The sequence below is a fragment of the Anabas testudineus genome, chromosome 5 (genome assembly GCF_900324465.2).
Source record: "Anabas testudineus chromosome 5, fAnaTes1.2, whole genome shotgun sequence".
In the NCBI taxonomy this organism is placed as follows: domain Eukaryota; kingdom Metazoa; phylum Chordata; class Actinopteri; order Anabantiformes; family Anabantidae; genus Anabas; species Anabas testudineus.
Genome location: NC_046614.1, coordinates 22,206,575 through 22,229,811, shown reverse-complemented (window position 1 = coordinate 22,229,811; position 23,237 = coordinate 22,206,575). Strand labels below are relative to the sequence as shown.

Below are 23,237 nucleotides of genomic sequence, written 5' to 3'. Positions count from 1 at the left end.
TTCCCCACAACACCCTACCCCACTACACACCACTCTCTCCTCTCTCTCCCCACACTCTCTCTATCTCTCTCGCACACTCCTCTCCTCCATCCCTCTTCTCACTAATTATATTAACACTTACCATACCACACATCTTCTTCTATTTTATGTATTCTTTGTCCTCCTCCTCCTTCCCCCCACCCTCTCTCCTCCAGAGTTGTTCAGACTTCAGGGAGGAATGGCGGCCCCTCGGAGCTCCTTCATCTCTCTCTCCGGTTTCTTTTTGGTTTTATATTTGTCGTGTGGATCTTCAACCTCCGGCAACAAGAGAACAAACCAGGAACGATGCGGTTTCAAGGTAAAAACACAAATTAAAACTTTAGCGACTTATTTTAGCGACATTTACCTGAAGTTGCTGCGTCGCCACAAGTGTCCAAAAAACCAAAGTGGTCGGTGTTTAGTTTGGTTTCTGTTTGTTTTCTTCCACCTCTGTTGTCGATGTACAGTTTGTTTTTCTTGTAAATTAAATTAACTTCAGTTTTAACACTGTTTCGTTCCCACTGTCTCCGTCAGTCGTGCCACCTTTACCTGTCTGCGGAGGTAACGTCGGTTTGTCCCGCATTTTACATAGAAGCCAAACTCCACTGTGAAAGCTTCTACTTTAAAGATCACACACTGTTCTGCCAACATGCAGTCATCATAAAAACTATCTGGAAATCTGTTCCGAATAAGTTCAGTGTGCTAAGAAATTCGGCCTACGAGAAATGTACTTTGGTAGACTCTATTTATGTAAAATCTCAATCTTTAACGAGCTCAAAACAACTGTTAATGTAAAAACAGCAACTTTATATATAGTAAAGTTAATCAAAATGCAGATGACATCTTGTATTGGATATGTTCAGTTTAATAGTGGCTCCTATGTCTTGGCAATATATGCATCGTTAATTTAATATGTGCAAAATCTAAGTTGTTAACAGTTTCCTTAAAGTCAGATTGGTCCTCCTGTAGTCTCACCTGTCCCTTCTGTGTAGGCCTACAGGTAGAACTGTTCAGTGTTCTTCACCAAACCTATTTAGCGATAATGGAAATTGGACATTTCCTCTCGTTATGGGAAACTCTTCATATCTGTAAACATTTGTTCCTGTATCTGGTTTATCTCTGATAACATTCGGCGCAAATATCATCCACGATTTATTTAACATACTTGCAAAAAAAAACCCAAAAAACTAACCAGCCAAGGTGCAGTATTATTTTTTCATGCCAGTAAATGTTAACGCAGAAATAACTCCTGCATGGTTTCAGGAAAATAAATCATTCCACTTCTTTCCAACTGGGTTTTGTGGTTTAGGTGAATTGCAGGTAGTAAAGCTGATTTCCTGCCTTTTGTGTGTGCTGCGAAAACCATTTGTTGTGGAAAACAGCAAGATGTGAACAGACCCACTGCTCCCACACTGCTGTTCTGCTTTTGCACTTCACAGCAGGTTTGTTTCTGGCCATGAAGAAACCATTTGGTCTGCAGCTCTTTTGAGTTTAAAATATGTGCTTTTGGGAGAAGACTCAAAAACAAGACTTCACTGTCCCAACACAAATACACAAACGGCACAAATATACAACATGATTTACTGTAATTAAATTAAAAGACTGAAACATCCGTCTATTCTATTTAGGCCTGCAACCAATCTGTACGTTTTAATGTGCCAGTTATTTTCTCAATTAAAATGACAGTATATTAACTTTATAAAGATATTAATCAGACAAATTAAATCTCCATATATGAGATGCTGAAACCGAAATAGAATCAGCAATTTCTGGCTTGTACCTTCGGTGCAGTCTTTTTTCTTTCTTCTTTCAGTGTCACATCCCAACTTTGGTGCAGGAGATTAGACGTTCTTGCACATACCATGATAGGATGTACTGGACTATTGTGCTGGGTTTAATCCCTGATCACTTCCATTCACACAGAGACCTGGGTCCACATCACTGCTAAACCACAGACAAAACCTGACGTCGGATTGTTCTGTGTCTGAGAAGTTGACATTCATGCTCTGTTGTGTTTGAAATAATCCATTGCTACTGCATCCTGACATATTTGCAGTACCTGTTGATCCAGTTACTAGAGTAAAGTATCTTTAAACTTTTAAACCAGGCTTGTTGAGCTCAGGTGAAGTCAACATGTGTATATGTTCAATATGTTCACACAATTCAGTTTACAGCTGTTGTCATTATCAAGTGATCTGCAGATTTGTTTATATGTACATTAACTATAATTTATTTAAAACTTCTCATTAGAGTCCAAAGTGATGTGTTCAAAGGTCTTTTTTTCCTCTGATTGTCAGTTTAAAACCGAAACAACAGCAGCAGATCTCTAAAGCAGAGAAGCTGAAACCAGATTACCAGATTACATTTACCCTGTTTGGTTTGAAATACTCAAACTATACTTTATCAGTGAATGCAGCATTAGGTATAAACTGATCCATGGCTCATATCTGGCCTTGCAACTAAAATGCACTGTTTCCCCTACAATAGCTTAATTTGTATAGTTTCCATCAAAACTTTAGAACAACATAAAACTCCAGTAAATCCAAATAAATAAGATTTAATACTGAATCAGAATCCTCGGTTGTTTGTGTCTGCAGTCTAACAGAAATTAATTAAAAACGTTAATTCAGCTGTAACTGAAGTCTGTGCTCATCTTCATACTACACACATAGTTTTTATTAACAAATATGTGGATCACATAACATACGCTGCTGTTAGTTTTTTACATTGTGTGTTTGTAACGTGAAAGTAGAATTATCTGATCATGTGTATGTGTCAGTGAGCACGCTCTACAGGTTTTAATTTTCCTGTGTTGACAGATGACTCCTACCTGCTTTTGAAGCTGTTTGTGTGTGTGTGCACGTGCATTTAGTGTGTGTGTGTGTGTGTGTTTGCGGGAATGTGTGTGTGTGTTTGCGGGAATGTGTGTGTGTGTGTGTGTGTGTGTGTGTGTGTGTGTGTTGAGTGTGTGCATTATCCTGGGTTCCTCTCTGTGGCTTTGAAGTGTTTTCTGCAGGAAGCTTCAAACTGTTTACTCTGCTGAAACATTCCTTCCTGCAACCCCACCCCCCGAAAATGCACAAACACACACACACACACACACACACACACGCGCGCGCACTGCCACCTCCCCCCTCTCCCCTCTCTCTCCCTGCTTCCCCTTTCTTTTCAGAAACCCACACATCAAAGGCTGCTGGATGGGGGTGTGAGGACTTGCTTTGCTACAGGTGTGAGGTTATTAGAGCTGTGTGTGTGTGTGTGTGTGTGTGTGTGTGTGTGTGTGTGTGTGTGTGTGTGATCCATAAAAGCTCTGCTAGCTGTACATGTCAGCATTATGTTTAAAAAGTGCCCTAAGTGGATTCAGGTGTCTAATAATTAAAAAGTAATTAATCCTCTTGGCACAACATTTTTTTTGATAACGAATCGATCACTTAAATCAGTTTTCTTCCTGTCATTTGTCATGAATCACATCTTTTCTTTGTCTTATGTAGAGACAAAAGCTCAGACAAAACAGTATCTCCAGCAGGCCCCCCCCCATATTCCTGACATTTTACCTTTTTAAATGAAAAACACAGACTACTGCCACCTACTGGAGCGGAGAGTAATTTATTTTCCCACAGACATCATGCACGAGCTAGCTGGCTGTTGGCTGAAGTCTTTGCGGTGTGTTCAAGCGCCACTTTTTGTTTGGCCCAGTTGAAGGCGATGTGAGGTGTAACACTGTTCGTGCTTGTGTGTGAGTTTTTCTTCTTATTGTTATTGTGACTTTGTGCGAGTATGTAAAGAAACTGGAGTCAAATTCGTGCGAATACATAAAATAACTGGAAGTCAAATTCTTGGGCTGTGCAAACCATACTTAGCCAGTAAAGCTAATTCTGATGTCGTCTTGGTGTCTCTGCCCCGAGACTTGATAAAAATGCTGAGAAATCCAACACATACAGATAATTGCAGACAAATTTGTCTGGTTGCACAGCTTCAGTCAGTTTGTTGTTGTTGCCTCTCACACTTTGCTCTGCTGTGTTGCACTGCCATCGTTATTGTTGCTCTATTCCATATTTTTGAATATATTCTATTTTTATTTTTAATTTTTTTATTTTTTCTGCTGAATTTGCCTCCCGCAGACCAATTTAAGTGGCCATATCAAGCTTAATTTAGGGTTTATATTTTTATTCTGATGCCCTGTTGATACAGATTCTATAATTTATTTTTAAGTTAAAAACATACCCACTCTGTGCTGATTGCCTACCTTGTGGAAGTCTTCCTGTGAGCTAAACTATGCCGAACTGTACTTTAGCAGCTACCTTGTAGAATATCTTGCTGCATACTGGGGCCGTTTATGAAAACAGTCGTTTGTGAAGTTTGATGAACAGGTAAAAACATTTCTGTTGCTGGACTGTTTCTGTATCCATAGTTATTTTATGATTTAGAAAAAGTAAATAAAGTTTATTATCATTAGTGCTGGCTGTGAGTCTATGAAGATCCGCACCACACCCCTGAATTTCTTTATATTTTCAAACTTGTCGTATTCAGACTCAACAGATGCAGAATCAAGTCACTTCATGAGTTTCTCAGACTTCACGCCGCTCCCTCTGGACCCTTTAAACAGACTTTGATGTGTAAAATAAGTGGATTTCCGCTTTTGTTTATATGGACAAATAATCATGTGTGTTCAAAAACTCCTGGATCTGATGAAGGAAACAGAGTCTTATAGCTAATCACAAACCCTCTGGTTGCTGCAATAGTCCAGAATGATGAATGACTGAGGTTCATTTAAACTCTCTCTCTGGTCAAACACATCTGCAGAAGCCATCACATCTGTCTCAGCGGAGGAAGACACACCAAGAAATCACTGAGCTTTCTTCTCCCTCTGTCCTGCTCTGGCTGCTTCATCCTTCTTCCTCTCTCTCACCCTCCTGTCATTTCACTTCTTACCCATGTCACGTATCCCATCATCCAACAGTCTAGTGTGTTTTTGGCATCAGAGAGCCTCAGTGGGCGTCATGGCTGGGTGGGCATCCGATGTGAAACACGTGTTTTTTCTGGCGACTGAATCAGGCAGAAGGTGAAGGATCGATGCCGGATCTTCACCTCTTACATAAAACATCTCAGGAAAATATTTCTTCATTTCTAAGGAAGGAAAAAAAGATTTTACACTAGTGTTGTCCTGTGAGGGATTATACAGTCCTCCAAATGTGGTTCTAGGATCAAGCACATTCCCAAATCTCAGTTTTCTGTTTCCTTCAAAAACAAAACATAGAGAAAAAGACGGGTCTGATTGAACAGATGGCAGATGTTTTAGAGCGTACGAAAGAAAAATGCATATCTGGAGTGTTCAAATGGCAACAATTACAAAGGCAGCGCTGTTGTGTTACTCAGGAGCCTGGAACTTTCTGGCCTTATTAGTGTGGAGCATGAAATTTACATATTCAGCTCTGCTTGGGCAGCTGCTTTGTCACATTGCACTAAAGTGGTCTACTGGTGTCTCAGTAAGTTGTTAAAGTTCCCCCATGTTAAACTAGGAAGCTGCTAAATCAGTTTGTACTTTGTTTTGTTTTAAAGAAGTAGATACAAGTCACTTTTGTGTTGTTCAAAGGACATTTTCATAAATTTGAAACCTGTGTTTGACTCTATTTGAGTAAAGAGGGACGTTAGTCATATTTAAAAAAGGTGTAAAAATAGGCGAAGTTTGTTTGGTTGTGTTTGTTTAAACACTTGTCAACGTCGGTCCTTTTGTTTTTATAGAAAAACATGATTGTACTTCTCAAAACATATTTGTTTATGTATCAACATCAAATATATTTATCTTGTGTTGTAGTTTAGTAGGATTATATCAGTAGAATTATCCATTGAATAACCAGATGTTCTACATAAGCAGTGTAACAATAATTTGGAGAACAGATTATAACAATAAACATAAATTTCCTTCTTGTCCACATTTCTTCATCTGTACTTTCAGTCTAGATGTTTTATGAAAAATGTGGTTTTGGTTTTACACATTTGAGAGCTCTCCTGATTCAGTTTGGGAACTAATGTTTCCTGCTTCATGAATTTGTGAGTCTGTGTGTATTTCTTTACTCTTGTGTTGGAGCAACACTTGGAATCTCTCCTTGCTTCAGTGCTTGATACTAAGTTAGACTAAATCCATCCGTGATGCTAGATTTTCGGGGGAGAGTTGCACTCGTGTGTGTCTGCCCACCTTGACAGGCTCAGCGAGTAACTTCAGATCCAGGTCACAGGACTCTGTTCTCAGTTTTCCAGATTGGACCCTCACACACTCGCCATAATACACAGTCTGCTGGAGGAAGTCAGCGTTATCTTCTCAAAGAAAGTCAGAGTGTGTCCTGGTCCTCGGTAACGAGAGAGTCTTTTAAAAGCCTAACTGTCACAGCAGGAGAGGAGCAGCTCCTCCTGGGTGAGGAGGAGGAGTTGTGATGAAGGAGAGGGGTGGGGGGTCATTGAGGAGCAGTCATGCAGGAGAAGGAAGCTGCAGGTTTTGTTCCTGTGGTGGGAAATCTCTGGTTGGCTGCTCCTGAACACACACGCGCACACAGAGCATTAGTGTTGAACTAAATTCTCGTCTTTTTAAGACTTAAAATACGTTTCAAGGCTGGTTGGTGCTAAGCAGGTGTTTTTCTTTCTGTCAGACCAGAAAAAAAGTTTTTCTATATTTCCTGGAATCAGAATTCTGTGACTTGTAGTAATACTTGTAGTAATACTTGTAGTAATACTTGTAGTAATACTTTGTAGGTGTTCCACATCTAACTTTCAGTTGGTTTAAAGGTTGTCGGGCTGCACACATACGATGCAAACAGGAGATATTTTCCTCTGCAGTAAAGCTTAAGATGTGTCACTAAACAAAGTGCATACATCATATACATACATCATATCTATTCCAGTACTGTGTAGGAGCCCTTTTGGTACCAGTTACAGATTTGAGTTGTTGTTTCTCACTCCTGGATTTGCTCATCTTGTGTCGTTCTTCCTGACAGATTCTCCCAAACTCCTTCAGGTTGAATGGGCGTCATCAGATCTCTCCATGGATTTTCTATGGGTTTTAAATCTGGACCTTAGCTGAACCACTCCAGGCTTGCTCTAGCTGTAGCTTATACTTCATTCATGTATTGAAAGGTGAACTGTCACCTCAGTCTCATGCACTCTGGAGCTGGTTTTCTTCAAGGACTTCTCTGTCTTTGTCTGAATTCATCCTTCTCTCCAGCACAACAGATTATCGTAAAACTGGTCCTACGCTGTAACGTGAAGAACATGTGAGAGTATGAGCTGAGGATTGTGTAAAATATTTATATACACTTGGGCTAAAATGATGCTAAAGCTTGCATCTATAAACAAAAGTATTGTTTTCTGTAGAAACCCCTTTCCATGTGACAACAACAGCCAAACAGTCGACTGTATGATTGAAATCAGGAACTCTGACTCGACGTATCGGCTCTGCTCTAATCCTGGTTCCCCTGCAGATCTTTTCTAGCTGTTTGTACCTCAGCTCATGGGCAGTGTGTTGATTAAAGGTCAGCAGCGAGTGAGTCCCATGGTCTCTCTGTCCCACATCTGGAACTGATCTGATCGCCCCAAACAAAATGAGGGAGAGGAGAAGTCTGCTACATGAACCTTGAAAGCTGTAATTGATGCAGTTCCTGTTTAATCAGATTCCTCCTTCTCTTCTTCCCTCCTTCCTTCCTTCCTTTCTTCCCTGAAGGCCTGGTGATTACTTCTTCCCTCATCCTTCACTCCTCCTTTCTGAATCCTCCTTTTCTGTGTGTGTTTTTTTTTGTATCGTCCCTTCTTGTATCTTTTCCTGCAGCAATTTGATTAATTACTGTAGATGTTCAAGCTAACTGAGCCTGCAATTAGCTGTCTTATTACTGTGTGTGTGTGTGTGTGTGTGTGTGTGTGTGTGTGTGTGTGTGTGTGTGTGTGTGTGTGTGTTGGTGTGTATTTGGGGATTCCCAGGGGAAATTCTGCTCTCTCTTTAGTATTTGTGCTTACAGGTTTATAGTTCACGTCGTTCCTTTGTTGCCGTTTTAAAAAGTGAACCACAGCAAAGCGTTGAACCTGCAAGGCTCAGTTTGGTGCTGATTGTGTATTCGATGTCCAACAGCTGCTCTTCTGTTCTTTTTTTAGTATCTAATAATGAACAGTTCTTTTTCTTTCTCTGTTTTCTTTTCATTCTTTTCTCTTTTTCTCTTGTTGTTTATTGCTGTGACTGCTCAGGCCCCAGGGTGTATGGGTGTGTGTGGAGAGGATGATTATTACTTGTGAGAAACACCTGGAAACAGGAAGGAAGAAAAGTCTCCATGTCTGTCTGTTTAAAAAATACGATCAGCTGTAAAGTATGAACGTTTGGCTCATGGTGATGTGTTGAAACTGGCTTCACTTCTGAATCATCTGAAGGTCCCTCTGCATTGACAGACACAAGAGAAATGTGGTTTCTTCTGTTGCCTTGTTGTGATGTGTTTGTGTTTACTTTTTTAAACCACAGATGTCTTTTGACCATGAAACCATGAAACCATGTCACGGTGGCCGGTGTATTCTGTGTCATTTACATACACTGCTGCCTTTTACATCCACTAAATGCAGTAGAGCGACGGGGACTGTGCTGTTCCCACTGGGCGTAATTGCCCAACAGGAAGACTTCCAGCCGGCCAGTGAGCTCAAACAAGACTTTTTAGTCTCAAGGCCAGAGGAGCTGCTGGATAAAGAGGCATTATAGCATTATAGCATATATTTACACTTGATAATCATATAATGCTGTTTCAGTGATAAGATAACTCCTAAATAAAGCATAACATGGCCACTTTAAAGATGTATAGCATAATAACCAAAGTATAAGTCTAGTTTAAAAGTTTGGATAAAGTTTATTAAACGTGTTGTTGGATCACATCTGAAAGCAAAAGTCATTATAGTTAGACAAAGTAGACACATGGCTAGCTGTGGCAAAAAGTCATCAAGGACAGCGATTTAATAAGACTGTTCATCTTGGAAGGTATTCGGGGTGTTGTACTCAGTTGTTCACACTGAAAGTGGCAGAAGTAGTTGTGTGAAGGAATTGAATACGTTAGAGAAAGTTAAAACCCCCGAGACACAAAGGTTGCAGCCCAATGTTCTCGTGTTGTGGCACCATCTTGACAAACACTTCTGCTGGAAAGAAACTGAAGCCCCGGGGCGATGTTTAGACAGATAAAAACACTGCATTACAAATTGCATACCCTTAATTAGGCCTCTTTGTTGATCCAGCAGGGATCCAGACACAAAAACCTACCCTGCAGGAAAGTTGTAACCTGGGTCAACTTCTGTTGCAACACAATGTAGGGTCATCTGGTAAACTGCTGCACCGACCAAGTACACATTCCTGGTAGATAACTCTTTAATCTGTGCTGTATTTCTGTATCCACTCTGCACTGCAGTTTACATGAGTAAAAGTAATTCTGTACACATGTACACAACATGCTAACATGTGCTCATCACTGCAGATGATCTATGTGTTTGACTCCTCCACATTGAGCCACTCAGTCTTTCCTTTACCAGCTTACAGCCTGCAGGAGAACTTGCACCATAACCGACTTTTCTGGGGGGGGAGGGCAGAGCAGTCAATCAGGAAGTCAGCATTTTTGTGCTGTCAGTGAAAAACTTCCCTGGATTTTAATTAGCCTCCTGTTTCATGCCTTCCTGGGGGGCATTCGTGCACACAACAGCATGTAAACCCCTAAAGGTCAAAGGTTAGAAGTGGAGGAAAAACTGAAAGCTAAACAGAGAATGAATAAGAACATGACAGGATAGGTAATACCCATTTGAGGACATGTTTGTCTTCTTGCGTCTTCAAAGGCTGTTTGATGGTTAAGACCTGATTTTAGGGTCTGTGTTGTTGCTTTAAGGACTCGAGAATGTATGAAGTCGATGAAGGTCTTCACGAGTGTATATAATCACAAACATGTGTGCGTGGATGGGTTGTTGAGATACAGTGGCTGCTAATAAGCACGGCACACCTTGTGTAACACTCGCACACTTGTCTGTCTGATTAGTTTCAGGTGTGTGGTTGTTATGTGTGTGTGTGTGTGTGTGACCACAGCCTGACACCTCTGTAATAAGCCAGAAGTGTGTGTGTGTGTGTGTGTGTGTGTGTGTGTGTGTGTGTGTGTGTGTGTGTGTGTGTTTGCGCACACGTGTACGTGTACATAAAGCCGGGCAACATGAAAACCAGGTCAAGGCTGTAAAACGGGCTGACGATGAAACATGCCTCATGAGAATCTGTGTCTTTGTGTAGAGACACAGAGAAAATGATTCTGGATTATCTGTGTTATCTGATGTTCTTTTATATTAAATAAAGCTGCTGGGTGGAGCTGGGGAGGATATCCCGGTTCTGTTAGCATCATCTGTGAATGTGAAGTTAGCATCAATACAGTCTTTTTCTTCAGCAAGCTGGTTTCCTATGTGTCATGCAAATGAGAATCCGAATTACCTGAAATAGAGAAAGGGATTACAGACACATAACCAGGTGCTCAAGCATGATGTGTGTGACAAAAGGCTGCAGACAGAGAAAGCAGCAGAGCAGAGTGGCTACATGAAATGAAAGCTCCTTACACAGAGTGATACTTCCTTGTATTAAAAACCGAATCTGTCATTAAACATGCAAACATGTTCCCTACAATATGCAACTTAAGACAACACTAACGGGCGACTCCCTGCTCCACTGTGCTCTGCCACACTGCCTCTAATAAGTACTCACCCCCAATATGAAAATTTTTTTCACATTGAATCACAGTTGGTTTAATTTGGCTTAATGTACAAAAATGTACAAAAAATAAGCGATTAGATGATAAGTAATTCGCTTAAAATAGTTTATAGACTAAACAACAACAATTAAGTCAATTAAGTACTCAAGAACATGGTGATCCGACTACTGATAAAAAATAATCACAAGCTGCAGCTATTTTAAATTAATAAGTAATGTAACCAGGCTAAATAAAATTGCCCACATATGACTTTAATGTTTTAAAATGTCTATCCTGAGAGAAAAGGACCTTTCTAATTAAGCTGTTTTTGATGTGCTGTTCTCTCTCTCAGGTGCAGTCTGGTGCAGACGGAAGTCGCAGGTTGGCCGTCACCTTCAGAGCTGACAGTGAGTTTCTTTAAATCTTGTTAAATCTTGTTAAACCTGGATAATCTGACCGTGTCTGGGCTTCATCCTGATCTCACACATGTTGGAACCCTGTTGTCTTTAGCTGATTCCCCACATGTGGCACTTCTCCAAGTTTCCTTGTATTTCAGTATAAAACTCATTAAAGTCAAACATGATTTTCAGTCATGTTACCAACATCAAAATGTGTCACCCCCACATCTCCACCCCCGTCATCCTCTTCCTCTTCCACCACCCTCCTCCTCGTCTTTTGTTCTTCTCTCTGTAAAAGTCAAGTTCCTGAGCCGTAGCCGATCCCTGCCTCCTGCCTTTGTCCGTGACCATGAGCGAGAAGCACTTTCAGATGGTCTTTGTGTGTGTGTGTGTGTGTGTGTGTGTGTGTGTGTGTGTGTGTGTGTGTGTGTGTGTGTGTTGAACATTTTCAGACACTGTATATTATAAATTTATTTTTCAAATAAATATGTTTAAACCACCTTTGTTTGACATTAAGGATGCTGCAATTTACATTCATTTAAAATAATTCATCACCATTAGACCTAATAAACTAATAAATAGGTTATCTGAATACAGATTATAATCCCAGTAACGCGGAGGTCAGAGGTCATCTGAGTGTGAAATGATGATGCTTCCTTGTCTTATAAACAAATGAAAAGTGTTTAAGTAAAGCACAGAGGTGTTTTAGCATGACAATCGGGATCGGGCTCATTGTGTATATGTGTGTGTTCCTGTCCTGTGAGCTTCAAGCTCTAGAGGATAACTGAGGATGGAATTTTCTTCTCTCTCTGACTCTGTTTGCAGGTGACCTTAGACCTCCAAGCTTATGTCACATAAGTTTGAAGATTGTTAAATATATTTCTTATAGACGAAAGTTGTGCAGAAGTGTTTGCTGTTAATTCAGAGCCGTGCACCGATTCAGCGTGGGCACTGGTCTGCAGCTACACAGCAAGCTGTGTTGCACATTATTACCCTTTTTCCCCACTTGGCCTGTAGTTGAGCTTTTTGCTCTTCTGTCTCCCACTATCTGTAGCCTCTTTCAATAATCTGTCAGCTCTGTCTGCGCCTGTTTACCATGTTATACAGGCTCAGTCAGAGATCTTAGTTTGTACTACTCGTTTTATGTCCGGACCGACATTTATAGCGTACATTACTAAAAAAATTTACATTCAGTTACTGTCTAAGAGGCTCTGACTGTCTGAAACAGATGTAGTTTTTAAAATACGGACATGCAGTGTTGAAGAATTGATTGTTTCTACGTCACGCTGGTCCTTGGCGCTCTGTCAGGCTGAATGAAGCCTTAAGGAGCATTGATGTAAAATCGATTTGACAGATCGATGAAGCCAACAAGGTTACATATGTCTGAAAAGGTCTTCAGAAGACTGGTCTTCATCCAGTTGTGAACTTCTCCTTTGACATCGTTTACTCTTTCCTCCTCCTCCTCTTCCTCCTGTCCAGTGTTTAAAATATCCAGTGTTTAATATAGAAAAACTGTGGACAAAGAGGAGAGAGGAAGAGGAGCTGCAGCTACCCGTCTTCCCTACATCTTATAAAGGAGCTCTGTGATGGAGGAGGCGGAAGAGGAGCGACCAGCCATGACCTTCTGCTTTAGCGCTGAACATGACCCCGCTTTGAAAAAGGAAAAGGACGCAGTGACTTGTATATCTCCTAACCTCCTCTCAGTCATCTCCATCCTTTTTAAGGTTCCTCCCCTCTGTCCCATCTTCATCCTCTTCCTCCTCACCTCAGTCCTGTCCGTCAATAGCAGGAAAGAGAAGCACTCAGTCGTGTCTGAGCTCACGCCCCCTTTCTTTTCTACATCCTAAGTCCATCTTTTCTCCACCGATCCCTCTCGGTTCATGGCTGGCTGCTCCTCCTCCTCCTCCTGCTTCATTCCTCCTCTTTCCTCTTTCACAAGATAAAACAAGAGAAACATTTGGAGCCTGAGGAGGTGGGGGGGCATTACGCTTGGTGATTTGAATGAGTGAAGGTGTAGTTCATAAACATCTGGATGTCAGGTCTGTGCTGATGTAGCTCTGACAGATGTGGAATCTGGAGCTTTCTACGTGATGTTACTGCAATTAGGTAGAAGTTTTACATATTTGTTGAGTATTTTCTGGCACTTTATATTTCTGACAACTTTATTTATTTTGCACATTTATATGATTAGTACAAAATATTCTCAACAACAAATTGAACATTTATTATTATAGGTCAAACTGTCCATCAGTGTATATAAATAATAAAAATTGGTTCCATATTTACCATCTGAATCTTTTTATCTTGTAAATCCTCTAATTCAGTTTCTAAAAGGGATCAAAACATCAGCAACATTTGCAGTCAGTACTGTCGACAGTATACGTTTTTCCACTCTGTAGTCTATAAAGAACATTAAAATAAACAAATAAAGCAATAAACAAAAAGTTTTTCTGCTTTACACCTACCTAGTCTAGACACACAGGGTGTAACTGAGTATTTAAAACCTATTAATTCAGACCAATTAAAGCACTGACCTCAGTAATATGACATGATATTAACATCAATCCTGTGTGTTTACCTAAAAACATAAAGGTTAGACTCGACTTTGTTACATACGCTGTTAATTGAAATGATCATGGTTGAAAAACAAACTGAATATCTCTTCCGAAAGGTATGTTTCATTTTTGTTTTACACTTCCTGCTAAATTAATTTCTTTACTTTAAGAAAACATTTTCAAATAATTGATGTCCTAGTCTCACGGTTTAATAACCCTGGTGCCTGTCTGTTTATGTGACTGCATTGTACCTTTGTATAAATGTTACAAGGTCTGATCCAGTAAGATTAACATCTCAACCTTTTGAGAAGATCAAGGAGCTGATTTAAACATGAATTCAAGAGGCTCAGATTAATTTAGTGTTTTATGTCCATCACGTTAGTCTGATAATCAAACACAGAGATGCTAATTATAGCATCAACATCATAATACTTTGTTGATTAATCATTTGTCATCTCTCTCTGTCTTTTCTTTCCCTGCAGACTGTTCATTAAACTACCCATTGGGGAAGCATGTGATCCATGAGGTCTCCAACATTTCCTTCAGCCACCTGGCCTGTGAGGATCAGGCCGCCGTGGTCGTCCACTGGTCTGCGAGTCCACTAGGTACCTGCCTGTTTACATGATTGTTCAGAGAGAGCAGAGGATGAAGTGAAGGGAGGAGGATCAGGAACGTAAAACCTTGAAAGTGCTCAAATCCGTAAGATTATCCAACACTGTGTGTGTGTGTCTGTTTGATCAGGCCCAGAGAGAGAGAGAGAGGATCACATCTCACACAACAATACCAAGATTTTACCATGAAGGAATGTGTGTTGGTGTGTGTGCTCGGTGTAAGGTGAACCTCTCTCGCTCTCACAGTGACAATACAGACTGTTGTTTTCTCAGAGACGGACAGAAATGATCTATGTCACGGACACATGTTGGAGACGCACTTGAACAAACTCAAATGTTTTCTGCTGCAGCTACAAGTTGATGTTGGTGTTTGAGAAGTTACATCCTCATGTTTTATCTCTTCAGTTTGACGCTTAAGTGATAAAACGGATCTTTCGCCAGGTGAATGAATAAAGGTTGTGTACAGCTGGTGTAGGAACAGTAACATCATGTAGAGCTTTACTTGTTGTGATCTGAGCATGTTGAAGCACCACTTCCTTTCTGCCCATCCCAAAAAATCCAGACCACAGATGTGATGAAAAAACTCCACAGTTTAGTACTACAAAGTTGAGTCTATAGTCTATTTGTTGAGATATTTCAGCAACGTGTAGTTAATATATCAGAAATAAAACTTAAGGGAAAGATGAAAAACAAACCTGCCGTCACCCCACAGAGAAACCAGTTCTACTGCTGTGCTTTTCTCTTTGTGTCTCTTCACTTCTCACAGAGCTAATAACAAAAACATGTCCTGTGGATGTAAAGGTGTAATTACAGGACAGATGTGTTTTCAAAGAGCAGAGAGGAGGGGTTGGCGACGAGGAAGGTGTGGCACTAAAGAAGGGAACAAGCAAAGTTTTTAAAAAGGAAACTGATATGTCTGATATGAGTATATGAAGAGGATCGGCTTGGCACAGAGGAGATGATATTAGGGAAAAGAAGAAACTGAGGAGGGGAGAAAATGAAAGGGAACAAGGAGAGGGCAGGTAAAAGGAAACAAATAGAGAAGAGAAAGGAATTAAATGGAGAAGAAGAGGCAAGGAGACGAAATGAGAGGAGGGAATAAACTTTGGAGAGGAGAGTAAACAAACTGAGGATAAGTAAAAAGGTAACAAGAAAGGGAGGGAAGGAAAGGAAAGAGGGAAGTAGAAGAGAAGATATTAAATTAATCAGTGAGAACATGAGAGAGGAGGAGAAAGGAAAGAGAATAAGGAGGGAAGGATGCAGAGAATGGTGAGGCTAAACTGAATGTTGTGTCTCTGCAGGGATCGAGCACATTAAAGGCTTCAGAGTTTATCTGGAGGACAAGAATCCTGAAGGGAAACAGTGTCAACACCTGATCCTCAAAGACCCACGACAGCTCAACTTCTCCTACAGGAACACGGTGGGACCAAAATTAATTGACTGACCAATCACATTAAACTAGGAAGGCAGGTGCTTGGCCCTTATATTCAATTCCTGCAGTTACAAGGTGAATTCTTGTTTTCCTCGCACAGAAGCTGAGCAGTCAGCCTTTCAGCGGTTTGACCTTTGACACTGACTACATGGTTCGTGTTGTTCCTTTCCCGACGCTGATGAACGAGAGCTTCTTCCCTCCATCCTTCCTCAGAACCAACTGTGAGTCCAGTATTCCCGTCATCCAAACAATACTGATGAGTTAACTGATTTATTGCTTTATGGAGTGTTTAAAGTTTTTGCTAGAAATAGGCTTAAAGCGAGTTTACGTCTACTATTTCTTGTGATTAGTTTTACTAAACTGCTCTCAAAAGTCTAGTCCTGGTTTTAGGTAAACTTCATACTGTTTGTGGAAGATATAAAACAAGAAAAAAAGATGTAGTGTTTCCATTGAAACCTGTTTAAAATGGGAACAGTCAGACAAAGTGTGTGACCGCTTCTGTGTGCTTATCTTTCAGCGTGTGAAGTCCTCCTGGGATCAGACAACCTGGTTTGCAAACCATGTAAGTTCCTCAGCGTTGTCGTCATAACCAGAGCCACATGTAAACAGAGTTAGTCCAGGTGCTGATTACACACAGACATTTTATATTGAATCTTAGTGTCTTTGTGCCCAAGAGACAGCAGGTAAACATGGAGGTGATGAAGTCTTAGTGAGAGGCGTCTCACTAAAATATGATCACATACTGATCTGTACATGTCCAGGAGTTGTAATTCTGTCTGTCTGTGCAGTCTGGAAGCCGAAGACCTTCAATGTGTCACAGCTGGGTGCGAACATCCACGTGGCGTTTGACCAGGCTCCGACATCTTTCGGCTTCCACTTCTACTACCTGTACTACAAACTGCGGGGAGATGGACCCTTTAGACTTCAGCGCTGCAAACTAGTAAGACCACATTGGTGTTTGGAGCAGAGGAGACTGTGACCAGCAGCTAGATTTTGTTGTGCATTCACTCGACTTATCTTTCAGACTCTGTTCATGATTAAAATATGATGCTTGAGTTTGTCAGTTCTTAAGAAATGTACTGTTTACAGGACACAAACCAGCCCAGAACTACATGCATCCTCCAGGACGTCACTCCGGGGACCTACACTATAGAGGTACATAAATGCATCACAGGCCTGATCATCATTTATACAACAAACTGTGATCACCAGATAAAATTTCTCAATTTTATTTTTAAATATTTATAATTTAATTCATACATTTTCTCTGCTCTGTTCTTCAGTTGAGAGACGACAGTAACACGACCAGGAGACAGACTCAGTACCACGTCAGCCAAGGTGAGACATCTGCACACACTACAACACATTAATGTGCGACTAATGGTTATCATCAGTATTCTTGTTTAATTAATTCATTGCTTGTTCCGTTTAATGTGTGGATTGTTGGAAAATTCATAGGACGCAGCCCAAAATGTCTTTTGATAATCAACTAATTATTAATCGTTTTATCTCTGTACATGAGGGGAATGTGAAGGGGTCTGAATACAACTGTAGCCGTCACATCCATATTTAGTTACCCAGTGCTGCTTTAAGTGACTGTTGATCTTGCTCATGCTGGGTGTGTTTGTTTTGTCTTCCAGTTCACTCCCCATGGGCGGGACCTATACGTGCCATGGCCATCACAGTGCCTCTTGTCATTATGTCTGCCTTCGCCACTCTCTTCACTGTCATGTGTCGGAACAAACAACAAGGTGAGACTTTTAGTTTTAGTTCTGTAAAGAAAACATCACAGTTCACTGTTTAATGTTTAGTACTGTGCAGCGGTTCTAGGTAGTAAAAGTAAAGTCAACATTAACAGCAGGTTCTTGGCAGGTCCGTTGTTCCAGTATCTTGGAGAACTCGCCATAGTTGTTCTGTAGATTTAATCTGTCTCGGTGTTTTCTGTTTTCTTTCGACATTGAGATCCGGACTTTGAGGAGACCGTGTCATCTACAGGACTCCTTGGTCTTTGAGCAGTTCTTCATGCCTCTGTTTGTTTAGGCTCATTGTGATGCTGCAGAATTTGAGACTAAAAACACTCTTTCCGAATCTATTAATGATAGATAATAATCTAAACATCTCCAGTTCCTAAACCGTCTGCACAGACGTCTTTTTGCCTGTGACTCTCACTGTTCATGCATTTAAGGATCTCCTGAAGGTTGACATTAGATAGATAACACATTCTTCCATTACATGGTGTCTCTTCTATTTGTTTCATCTCCTGTTAGAAAACATCTACAGCCAGTTGGATGAGGAGAGTAGCGACTCGTCTAATCACAGTGCAGCTTTAAACACAGAGCGGCCGTGGCCCCGACCCAAAGTCTTCATCTGTTACTCCAACAGAGACTGTCCCAAACACACCAGTGTCATACAGAGCTTCGCCTACTTCCTGCAGGACTTCTGCAACTGTGAGGTGAGACTGACAAACAGACAGATAAAAGCTGAATGATATAAAAACAAAAAGAGTTAATATTAAAATAAAATCCTCCTCTTCAGGTTGTGCTGGACCTGTGGGAACACCTGGAGATGTGCAGAGAGGGTCAGATGTCGTGGCTCAGCAGGCAGCTAGATGAAGCCAACTTTATCATCACAGTGTGTTCCAAAGGTCTACGGTGAGCTGCTCGACTTCGTTTCTAATGTCAGAAAACAACTAATGTTTCCAAAGTGACAAACCTTGTGGCTGCACTTTCACCAGTCACCACTAGATGTTGTTGTTAATTCACTTTGTGAATAGAGAATCTCCCTAAAAATCTCTTCAGCAGTGTGAGGCATTTTTGCCTTGAAAATATTAGTAGTAGTGTTCCCGTTCTCAAATCTGGTGTAAACATACTGTACAGTCATGTATTACATTCAGTAATGTGTCCAGCAACAGTAGTATAGTTTACTTATACTACAAAATCAACATTATGCAGTTTAGCTGCTAAATGCTCCTCTGTGCTCCTCAGCTTATTGCTGACTGTGTCTGCAGATTCAGCTGATAATTCTGTATGTTCATCCACTTTCAGGAAACTGCCTCCACTAAAAGCTCTAAGTTACAACCACATGTACCTTATGAAACATGAAGCATGATGCTAAGTTATTGAACCTGGCTCTGTGTATTCTAATGAGATCACTTCTCTCTCTGTAGCTACTACGCAGAGAAGAAAAGTCGGAGAGGAAAGACGCCCGTCAGCCGGCGTAGTAACAGCAGCAGCTCTCAGATTGGTGCACCAGGTGGAGATCTGTTTATTGTTGGTGTTGCCATGATCGCTGAGAAGCTACGGTTGGCGAAGCAGAGCGAGGAGAGTGAGGCTCTGGAGCTGAACCGCTACATGACAGTTTACTTTGACTACTCAACAGAAAATGACATCCCTACCATGCTGAGTCTGGCTCCCAGGTAATGAGAGAAACCAACATCTTTGACTAAGTAGAGGAAAATTACCATTAAATTTGAAATATTTCATATTTTGTTTCTTGTGCTCAGGTACAAGTTGATGGACCAGCTGCCTCAGCTCTTCAGTCGACTGCACTCCAGTCTGGCCGACCGTGAGCAACAGCCTCTCAATGTCTCCAGGAGGAACTACTTCAGAAGTAAGTCTGGACGCTCGCTCTACGTTTCCATCTGCAACATGCACCAGCACATCAGCCAGAACCCCGACTGGTTCGAGAAGCAGCTAGCTCCTGCAGAAAGTGCCACAGCCTCCTCCAGCTCTTCCTCAGAGAACCCTCCTCCCCATGCTGTCCCATCTCCGAGCCCTCCTCCGAAGCCTCCACGCTCCTCTTCCTCGTCTCAGACCGAGCAGAGGTCTGACTGCAGTTTGGTGCTGAATAAAGTGTTGGTGAGGACACCATCACTTCAGGGTGGGGATGGAGAGACGGGGAGAAACATGCTCCTGTTGGCTCCTGGCTCTAGTCCGAGCCTCATCCTTTGCTCAAGCCACAGTCCCTGTCCCAGTCCTGGTCTCTGTTCCAATCCAGGCCTACCACACTGCTCCATGTCCATGCTGGGACCTGCTTCAAGGTAAAGTAAAGTCTAGTTAAGTTGTACTGTGGCCTGTGGTCTCTAATGTTGAACTCTTTGAAACATGAATCGGGAGGATTACCCGGTGTTACTTAGGTAGTCTGGACTCCACGTGTGGTACTAAGAAGCCTGCTGCTTTTCTGCTCCCGCAGGTCCACATCTGGAATGTCTGGACATTTACCTGAAGAATCCTCCTCCTCTGCCTCCGCTCCCTCCATCCTCCAGGACGGGGAATTGTCTTCAGTTCCCATCCAGGCAGAAGGAGGACCTCCATCCCTTCCAGAGGTGCCACCTCCCCGTGACTCTGGCATCTACGATTCATCTGTCCCTTCCTCAGAACTTTCTATTCCCCTAATGGAGGGACTGTCGCATGACCAGGCTGATTCGTCCTCTCTGGCTGACAGTGAATCCTCATCTTCTGGGCTGGGTGAGCAAATAGAACAACATTTTAAAAACTGTTTGAGTAGTGATGCACTAAGTCATTGTCCACTGTCACTGTCTCTCGGCCGATATTCGCCTTGTTGTCAGACATTAACCCATTAGTCGGTCACAACTCGTTGTTAGCAACATTGATTGGACCTTGGTATTAAGGACAGTTGAGCTAACATTATAATACAGTTGGATTATCAACGTCAACAGGCTGGTTGTAGTCACCCATACAAGTGGATAAATCTTTAACATTCACATCTGACTGTGTTTCTCTCAGGGGACGAGGAGCCGCCTGCTGTCACGTCGCTCCGATGCAGCACTGCCACAGTTTGCAAAGCGGAGTTGCACCACCATCACCACCTGGAGCACAGTGAAGGACTCGCTACTGTGGCGTCATTGTAGTGGACGCCAGTGAAAAGAGGAGCGTGGTGTCGTCAGAGGGTCATGTATGGATCAGTCTTAGACGTGAATCCTTCCTCAGAACTGTGTAAACAGAACTAGAACAACTAAAGACCATTGAAATGGACAACATGTGGAAGCGACTGTTCTAAACACTTCTTGGTGGTAACTATGGTAACAGCAGACTTGGACAACACTGGTAAATATGGTAACCACCGAGTTCTAGAACACCCGTCCCCGGTAACTATGGTGATCAGTGCATTTTAGAACCCTCGCCCATTCTAGAACAATACTCCAAGTATCTGTGGTAACCACCGTGTACTAGTATAATATTGACAGGTAACCATGGTAACCGCTGCATGTAAAACACTAGCCCCCAGTAACCAAGGTACTTTGTTCGTCCCACTGGTCGTCCTACCTGGAGGACTTTGAAAGGACTAGATCTCCAGATGCTGGCAGATTGGACCAGTTCAAACCAAAGACTGCATCCTGATTGAGTGATTGATTGATTGATTTATTGATTGATTGATTGATTGATTGATTGATTGATTGATTGATTGATTGATTGATTGATTGATTGATTGATTTACAGAAGACATGTATGAGTTGATACTCGATACTGCAGCATGATGTTGTAACAAACCGTTTGCTCAGGCACTTTGTGATGCAGAAACGCAGAAGAACACAAATCTGTTGACTCCATCAACACTTTATGAACATTATGAGATAAAATGACATCATTCTGGCTCCTCTGACTTTTTCTATGACACTCGACACAAGAAAACATTGGGGGAAACCACTTATTTATCAGTCAGTACTATCCTTTAATTGCCGCTTCTTTTAAAAGGCCTTTTATTTCAGAAGCAGCATTTTTATTCCAGTACAGTTAGTAATAAAGCATTTTATGAATATAATTTTTAATGAGTTTACATGTGTCATAGATTTGAACAGAATGTCGGTTTTAAAATGATGTTTGTCATAAACCATTAAAGTAATAACACCTGCCAATGTGATGCAATGTGTTGGGAGAGCTGTGTGAACTAAAATTCAACTGGTACCATCATTTTTTTCAAAGTAATATACTGAATTCTGTGGTGACATATTTTAAAGTCATTTATTATTATACATGTTTTAATCCTTATTTAACATTGTTGCTGGATGCAACAGAGATAGTAGCATTATAAATAAGATACTTCACATCTAAGCTATTATTTAAGTCACTTTTTTGTGACATTATAAGTTTCACTCATTTTCCTTTAATCACCTGCAGTCATTTTGTTTTCTGGGTCAAACCATGAGTTCTGTCTTATATAATGTCCGTTTAATTCCTGACTCAAATGTTGCTGCTCGAGGCAGATTGATGACTTCTGGTTCATCTACAGGTTTGAATTTGTTGTAAGGGAAGATTCAGCATTTCCTACTTGTACATTTGTGTCTGGAAATGTCTGTTTTGGTACATTTTGTATAGTTAGACTGTTTTCATATTTTTTCTTTTTAGAAATGTACAGTTTTATAGTACCTTAATGTAGAAAACAAACAAATTCATCTAATAAATCTTTTGTTTCATATATGTATTCAGTGTGTGGCTGTTTCTCAAACACTCAAACAAATAATAATATACAAAAATAAATAATGTATATTTTTTTACAAGTTAGAAAATTGAAGTCAAAACTAGTTTATCAAGTTACCAGTACACTGCAAATTCTTCTGTAATTACTTGCACAGTAACAAAGTATTTATATTGCTTTACGACAACGTCTCAGACGTTTCGAGCCGACGAACACGTTTTAGTTTCTTGCAAAACAAACACAAACACAAGCTTCACTGACATAAAGACCAGCAGACAGCTCTTTAGTGTGTGAGCTGTGAAGCTTGAACGTGCTTAAAACAGCACAAGCGTCTAAAACTCACAGACAGTGGCTCAAAGGCACACAGTCAGCCTGCCTTCAAAATAAAAGTATTAAAAAGCAGTACTACTAATCAATAAAAAGAACCATAATCAACATATTAACTGATGATGAAGGTAATTATTGCAGCCACTAATTTCTTTCTTTACTGATTTAGGATTAGGGTTAGTGGGAAGAGTGGAAATGAAACATTGCATGCAGTCATGTTCCTGCTAAAGGTACAATAAAATAATTAAACTTCTCAGATAAAAGGTGTTAAGTACATGGTATATACTTTTCTCTTTCACTCCATAAGATCCTGGGAACAGATATATATAAAAGCCTCCCCATCACACCTATTCAAGAGCAAGGCGCACAAACATTTTGGTTTTATATAAAACATATTTGTTTCATTTATCTTTTTGACCAATTTCCTTTTTTCCTTTGTGCCTTTTGTGTTTTTGCATGTTTTCACTGTCACTTTGTGTATTTTAGTACTTTGTTTACAAGCATATTTCCTTGTAATTGTGTTGCATGCGTTGTTACACGTTATGTTTCCCTTTATGCTTATTTAGTTTCCCCTTTTAATACATGTCTATGCCCAACCCCCTGGGCACAGATATGTAAAAGCCACCCCACATCTCTTTGTGTTAGTTCTGCATGTATTTGTTGTTATTTTGTAACTCTCCTTTCCATTACCAATGTTGCTTTTGATTGTCTGCTGCTTTCTATCCAGCCATTTGTAA

General features: G+C 40.9%; 1 protein-coding gene across 1 annotated transcript; it reads left to right on the top strand.

Moving 5' to 3' along the window:
- Window positions 1-202: 202 nt before the first annotated feature.
- il17rd (interleukin 17 receptor D) lies at window positions 203-22,175 on the top strand. The gene is made up of 16 exons (XM_026348430.2): window positions 203-337; window positions 11,095-11,149; window positions 14,178-14,300; window positions 15,608-15,726; window positions 15,839-15,959; window positions 16,256-16,300; window positions 16,527-16,678; window positions 16,828-16,893; window positions 17,022-17,076; window positions 17,379-17,489; window positions 18,006-18,190; window positions 18,274-18,389; window positions 18,905-19,153; window positions 19,241-19,777; window positions 19,930-20,204; window positions 20,484-22,175. The coding sequence occupies exons 1-16, from the start codon at window positions 218-220 to the stop codon at window positions 20,606-20,608; spliced, it is 2,454 nt and encodes an 817-aa protein (XP_026204215.1). The 5' UTR covers window positions 203-217; the 3' UTR covers window positions 20,609-22,175.
- The last annotated feature ends 1,062 nt before the right edge of the window (window positions 22,176-23,237 follow it).

What these genes read in the sequence shown, in the direction of transcription:
- il17rd (XM_026348430.2), top strand. Translation starts at nt 218, where the DNA reads ATGGCGGCCCCTCGGAGCTCCTTCATCTCTCTCTCCGGTTTCTTTTTG. An exon ending in ATCCTTCCTCAGAACCAACT is followed by an intron (nt 15,960 to 16,255) that starts GTGAGTCCAGTA and finishes CTTATCTTTCAG; the next exon opens with CGTGTGAAGTCCTCCTGGGA. An exon ending in ATGCTGAGTCTGGCTCCCAG is followed by an intron (nt 19,154 to 19,240) that starts GTAATGAGAGAA and finishes TCTTGTGCTCAG; the next exon opens with GTACAAGTTGATGGACCAGC.